The 7,184-nt window shown below is 33.1% G+C and overlaps 1 protein-coding gene across 1 annotated transcript in view; it reads left to right on the top strand.

Moving 5' to 3' along the window:
- The first annotated feature begins 294 nt into the window (after nt 1–294).
- LOC113232812 (neuroligin-4, Y-linked-like) overlaps nt 295–7,184 on the top strand; it is a 53,320-nt gene continuing 46,430 nt past the window's right edge. Inside the window, exons 1-2 of the mRNA XM_026467628.1 lie at nt 295–656; nt 3,639–3,856. Of these exons, the coding sequence (XP_026323413.1) occupies nt 295–656; nt 3,639–3,856 (580 nt within the window). The remainder of the gene's footprint in view (nt 657–3,638; nt 3,857–7,184) is intronic.

The following is a 7,184-nucleotide window of genomic DNA, read 5'->3' as shown; positions in this document are numbered from 1 at the left end:
TTTTAACATATGTGAAATAAAGTACGAACATATTAAATAATATATTGTATATACAGATTATCATATAAAAGTACAGGAGAAGAAAAAAGTTTATACTTATCTATAATGTAAATTAATGGATTTTAATTTTGTTTCAGGTATAATATGGCCATAAAAAGCAACCGCATGATGACAATGATAAAAGTGTGAAGAGAAAAAACAAAATGTCGTAGGAAGCACATCAGATGAAATTGAAACTAGATATAAACGAGACCGGATAGAGAAATGGGTCTGCAAAGGTGATATTCGCAGAAAATGGCTACCGATAGACTGCCACTACACCTTTGTAACTCAATAAAACAATACTGGCTGGAAATAGAAACGAACCTGCACAAAATTCAAACAGAGTATCTCATTAATTTAAGAAAAAAATTAAGTCTAATCGAATTGCAAGAAAAAGTGAAGTTGGTTATTTTACTAGTGTTGTTACTGACTCAAAATTCGAACGGTAACAGTTTTAGTGGAAATAGGAATTCTATGCTGCGAACTAGAGTTATAGGTACTAGATACGGGAGGTTGCAAGGAGTGATACTGCCAATGGATCAGCATAAATATTTGAAGCCAGTTGAAGCGTATCTGGGTGTTCCATACGCGACGCCACCGACGGGCTCGAACAGGTATGTTTTATTCCATTTTATGCTTTGTCGACTTGTTTATTCAGCGAAGCTAGGTCATTCGTTCCAATGGATAAGACAGATTCTAGGCTCAGTATTCTGCAGAAATAGATTTGTTGCATTGCACGTAGTGCTTTGACTTCTATTGAGTGAATAACTAAAGGTATATTTAGAGCTTTGTTCTTCTATTGAGTCTACAAGTAGGTACCTACTAGTTATGTATGTCGGGGTCAACGTTTTAACATGCTCTCACTTTGGCGACCTTCGCGGTCGTGGCTTACACACATTCATGGTGTAGCAATCTCTGAGGTCCCGGGTTCAAGTAGAAAAACTAACTTGTCTTTATTGTATGGTCTGGGTGTTTGTGGTGCAGTTATTTTTCCGATTTCTATAATGCAAGTGCTTTACTTACTTACTTTAGGACCAGAGCAATGTATGTAATGTTGTCTAATATAGAATCGATTGTTTACATTGAGTTGGGAATTTCTGAGTTTTATTGTATGTACCAAAATGTTCATAGTGATTTTAATTTTGTCTGTTATTTAATTTTATTTCAATTTAGTTTCATTTTTTTTTTTTTTAATTTTTATAATTGTTGATTAATTCTTTTGACCGTAACTGTAATTAACTTAATGTAATTTCTATGAGTCTTTGTCGCCCAAAATAAATTATTTTCATTTTTTATTTATATTTCATTTTAATTATTTATTTAATGTTTATATTTATAAGTTATTTATCTCACTTCCACACATTTTTTGCTTCGAAATTAATAATTAGATAGGATTAACTAATAATATTCATTTGGACTTTAATAGAATATAAGAATATAGATAGAAATAGAAAAATATAGAATAGAATCATTTATTTCATATTATTAATTTCATAATATCACAATTCGAAATATAATGTCAAAGGATAACATGATCATCATTAAGGTAAATAATAATTTTAATGTTAATTTAAAAATAAAATAATTAAAAGAAAAATAAAGAAAAATACGAACTACAAAAATACGAATAAAAATTTAAATATTTTCAAAATACAAACGTCCAAAATTAAAAATATAATTACAATTTCTTTAAAAGAAACTGTAGAATTCATTATCCAATAAAAGGTCTTTCAGTCGGGAACAAAACACTTCGTCATTTGTAACACTTTTTAGACTTGTGTTCGTAAAATCGGGGTCCGATTACCCGCGGATTTCTCGTTGCGAGTTCGGTTCGATGAGCAACGGGTTTCAGTATTCCATAGCATTTTCTTTTTCTATAAGAAATTGTTGCTTCTACTCCTGGAGATTAAATAAATTTGTATACATTCATTAATATATAATTTTGTGATTCACGGATTTACAAACGCGAGAGAAATCTAAGAACCCCTAGTTATTTCTCACATTTAATCTCCGTAACAACATGGTGGAAAACAGAAGCCAGAAATAACACGAATGTATGTTACACGTGCGTAATAAATCATCTTGTGAACACTTTGAATTAATCTTGTTCTAAAAGTTATAAGTTCCTGTTCACGTGAGTTCATTGACTCAGAAAATTAAATTAATTATTAATCATTTTTAGCCGACTTAAAAAAAGGAGGAGTTTCTCAATTCGACTGTATGTTCTTTTTTTTTGTTGTTTTTTTTGTATGTATGTTACGCGATAACTCCGGTATTTGTGAACCGATTTTCATGATTCTTTTTTAATTGGGAAGGGAGTATTTCCATAGTGGTCCCATTTAATTTTGAAGAAAATGATCCACCTCAAAGGGTGGCTGTTCACGCATGAAGATTCATTTTTATAAATAGCGTCTAACTTTAATTTAGGAGCAATTACTTTTAGCAATTATTTAGTTGATTTTGCTATTTCTCCAATTAAAGGCGTTTTTCCCTCGATATACTTTGAGTAGTGTCGTAGTGATAACCTATTTTTATTATCTCCAGTATCAAGTCCTGTATAATGGCGAACTAGGGGATATTTCAATGAAAGTTAGCAAATAGACGTAATTCTACGTACTTTTGAGGTCGGTTTTTTTAGTACTCTGTACTGAGATTATTATTATATTTAATAACAGTATAGCGTTTTGTGAAACAAATTAATTTCTGCCAGCGAGCAGTAAAACGGTTTTGAAATGTACAGTTGACACTATAGGCACATGAGACTAGTCAAGTTTATGTTTCAAGATGACGGGTGCCAGTGGCCATGCCCCTCAAGATCTTTGCGATTTAAAGCATCAAGTGACACTGCTACTGTTATGGGTAGGCTTGTGGCTTACCACCAAGTTTAACGACTTGTTCGTTTCGCCTCTTGATATTATCGTAAAAAAATATTATAAAAGGAACTTAATCTAAATGCAACACAACACTCTTTATGGCACTCAGAAACAAAACACAGAACAAGAAGTAACAAGGAAATGCAAATCACATACTATTATCTTAAATTCATTGTTTTTTCAATTATAGTTTGATTAAAAAGCATTTCTTTTAATAATGCACTCTCATAGCCCCGCACTAGAGAAACTCTGTATCACAGATGCCATGGACACACACATAGACAACCACAAATTATACCCAACCTCACCAGAGAAACGAATGTAAGCTATACAAATACTTCTCCCGATCTGAGTATCGAGCCCGAGACCTCTCCGTGCTAGTCCAGTATGGTAATCGTTCAGGCACGCAGGCAGTAAAATGTTTGCAGTTCGTTTTTGTAATGAAGGTATTAAAAATTGAGTTCAAAAGAGAACGTAAAGATGACAGCATAAAATGTGGAGATTGTTTACAGCCACTGTCAAAATGAGAATTGAGCAATTGTGTCATAACCTTCTTTATTTCGTCCTATTATGACCTGCTATACATATAAGGTCCAAATAGATCATCAAGCCACTCCTTGACATACACTAGGTATACGAATCATTAAAGCCGCCCGAAATCATCATTATATGTTACCTGGTTCACATAACTGAAAGCCTTTCACTCATTTATTTTATTCGCAGATTCGCACCAACCAGAGCACCAGCTCCCTGGGACGACATCAAAACTGTTGACACCATAGGCCCAGTCTGTCCTCAACGGCTACCGGATATCTCAAACGAGACTCTTGCATTAGAGAGAATGCCCAAAGGCCGACTAGAGTACCTGAGACGGCTTCTACCAAGGCTGAAGAACCAGAGCGAAGACTGCTTGTATATGAATATATATACTCCAGTACAAGGTGAGTTTGCAAGAGATATTTGTTAACATACTGTGTGCAGCATAACCGTCAACGGTGAGATATTTCACGGAATCTCAAATTTAAATAAATTTTTCGTCACAATTATTGCACTAAACATAAAACGGGTCAAAAACATTTACAACTTTAAAATATAACAAAATATTTATCAATGATCTTAGGTACCTCAAGATGAAAGGAAACTAAGCAACTATGAAACAAAATAACTAAGCATACCGCAAAATCGTGCATAAAATGAAAAGATAGAAAATATGAAGTCAGCAATCGTTGTTTCCCTCGAAGTTTAGTGAAAGATATTTTACGTTACATTTATGTTAGTATTGAAGGTTCGTATTGCCAACGCACAGAGTTGAATTTTGTGCTTCGTTTTAGATGAATCACTTATTATTGGAATGACAAGGTATGGACTCTACAAACTTGTAGAAGAGCACATTCATGTTGATAGGTTTCTTTGTCTGTTTATGGTATAGGTACTACGCATAATAGTGAGAACAAGGCAAGTAAATTACACAGAGCTCTCATAGCTTATATTCAAGAAGTATTTGGAATATTGTGTAACCGCTTGTTCGAAAGACGTTATGTTTCGGGTTCACTTTATGCACTAATGCGACAGTCACTCATCTAGTACTGAACACACAGAAGTTTACGACCCGCAGTAAACAGTTTCCAACTCCAATATTAAGTTGCACATGCAAGCAGAAATTTCGACATCCCTCGGATTTCGAGATGCATTCACGCTCTCCTGTATTCCTAGATTATAATTGGCATCTTGGATGATACCAAGTCAAGTAACAAAGGCCTTGTTCTTGATTTGATTAAGGGTTTAAAACGATCTTGAGCCGTATCTTAATTGCGTACTGAGTGGTGTTTATTATCGCCATCATCATCACTTCAGCCGAAAAACTTACACCACGAGATATTCCGATCACCAGAACACTGACCGGTTTTGCACCGCTCGCATGACGAAAGAAGTGTTTGTCCGTCTGTTTGTGGGATTGTAACTCCTAAACAGAAGATTGTCTCAAAGCGCCTTTTCATTTATTTGAAGGCTAATGTACACAATCAGGATGGTTCTTAGATATGTTTGGTAAACACCTGTTCAGCTGTTTGTGGTTCGTTTTATCCTGTTAGTGCGTACACTAATTCCTAGATCTCAGTAAAAAAATTAACGTTATATTACTTCGACTTGTCCGATCACCTTGTTTGGTTTGTAATGGAATTCAGATGATAGAAAGAGATAGATAATATGACAATAATATGATAACTGTAATTCGATACTGCAACCAGGACTGTCTGCAGACTACTTAACTCCTCACCTACTTACAATCCAGAACTATCGGCTGGCCTCATTAGATTGGTTTCAATGATTTGTTAACTTACAAGTTTCCGAAGTACACTGTTCTGAATAACTAAACAAGACTTTTTCAATTTCAATTTAACAGAACAAAAAATAAACAACCATCTTGTAGTAATTATCGAAATTTCATGTTCTCGCTTCATAAAAAAGATACTTCTCTTAATATAAAATATAGCAACTCGCTGAAATAATAAGACTCGCTTAATAAAAAGTTCGCGTGTCCACAGTTTGCAGGCGGTTCTCCAATTTTCTTAGGAAATTTCTTTTATCAAAAACATCGGACAAGCGCAAAGTGGTTTCATACATGAAGGTTCTTTTATTAAATTAGCTTTGAAGGCTTTTGTGGTGTTCGATGAAGTATTTTTATATAAAAATTTTTAACATTGAATTGTGTGACGCCCCAAATTTCACTAAGTTTATTATAGTAGTAGTAGCCCGAGTAGTTGTGCCCACACTCGAAATAATTTCTGAAGTGTTACAACTGTTTTAATAAATACCAGGTAAGCTAGTTTTTTCGACAAATTTAATGTGTCTCCAGCTGAAAAGTCAGTTCTATTGCAGATACTTTTTCTTTTACGTGACTTTCTTTTGTTTCAAAAAATTCGTCTGCAGTCATAAAATGGGCCAAAGACAAACAGTTTCTTCCGGGTCCAGCTAGTTTCTTTGTAAATAGGAGACTGCTATATGTACTTTTAGCAAGTTCTGTATCAACTTCCATGTTGTCTTTCTGCTGGCTATCTTGTCTAACTAGAGTTTAGAAAGTTTTCAGAGCAACCTATTTTAGGTTTGGCACATATTTTGAAGCTCGTGTCAAATTCGTCCTATAAATCAATTATATTCATATATACCAAATATTTAAAATCGAAGTAAGATCATAGTGTAATAAAACATGTATGGTAAAATATTTAAAATCGAAATAAGATCATAGTGTAATAAAACATGTATGATAACTCCACAAAAACTTTGCAATGTGACTTGTATGTGCGCACGCCCGCCGCATGCCTTGTGCGGACGCACACATTCGCATAGTTTCGCAGTGCATTCAAGTTGAAGCGTTTGCTCGCGGTTTAAAAAATTACATCAAATACTAGACTTCATGATTATGAATACAAAGATCGAACACACAGAAAAATTTCGTTGACCCGGTGGAACTTGAACCCAAGTCCATGCTGCACCGTAGCATTGCTCTGTACCAACTGAGGTACGGGTCCAGTTACTGGGACGTTGAAATTATCGTATGTGTTTTTATTATAGATCGTTGTACTGGCTTTCGGTATTCGTCGCCGCTACTGACATCTAGTGAGAGATTTTTGAATAACCTTCTCACCGCAGCCGAACCTTTACACACTTTACTTTAACAGGTGTCACAATTGACGCATATGTCGCTTATCGATCAAATGTATATATTGAAATTTTTTATTTATTTATTTATTTATTTCTAAATAACACTAAAACTATACTAACCTAATACGACAGTAAAGCAACAAATTATGATTACTAAGCTCTTATAGCTACCAATACAGATTAATATAATTATATAACTCAAAATAGCCCCGCAATTTCATCATATTAAAATTCGAAATATAATGTCGAGGGATAACATGATCGTCATTAATAATAAACTAAAAATAAAAATAAATAATAATAAATGAAATAAATAATAGTATTATTGTTAATATAAAATAAAATAATTAAAACAAAAATAAAGAAAAATTCGAACTACAACTGTACAAAAAAAAAATTAAATATTTTCAATATACAAACGTCCATAATTAAATTTATTTTATTATTATTTTTTTAATCTCATTTTATTTTATTATTTAAATTTATTTATATATATTATTAATTAAAATTTAAAGAAATTGTAATTAAATAATTACAATTTCTTTAATAAAAATTTCTCTACACTGTAGAATTCATTATCCAATAAAAGGTCTTTCAGTCGGGAACAAA

This window comes from Hyposmocoma kahamanoa, unplaced genomic scaffold (genome assembly GCF_003589595.1).
Source record: "Hyposmocoma kahamanoa isolate Upper Pololo Valley unplaced genomic scaffold, ASM358959v1 78, whole genome shotgun sequence".
NCBI lineage: Eukaryota > Metazoa > Arthropoda > Insecta > Lepidoptera > Cosmopterigidae > Hyposmocoma > Hyposmocoma kahamanoa.
This window is presented reverse-complemented; position numbering and strand designations above follow the sequence as displayed.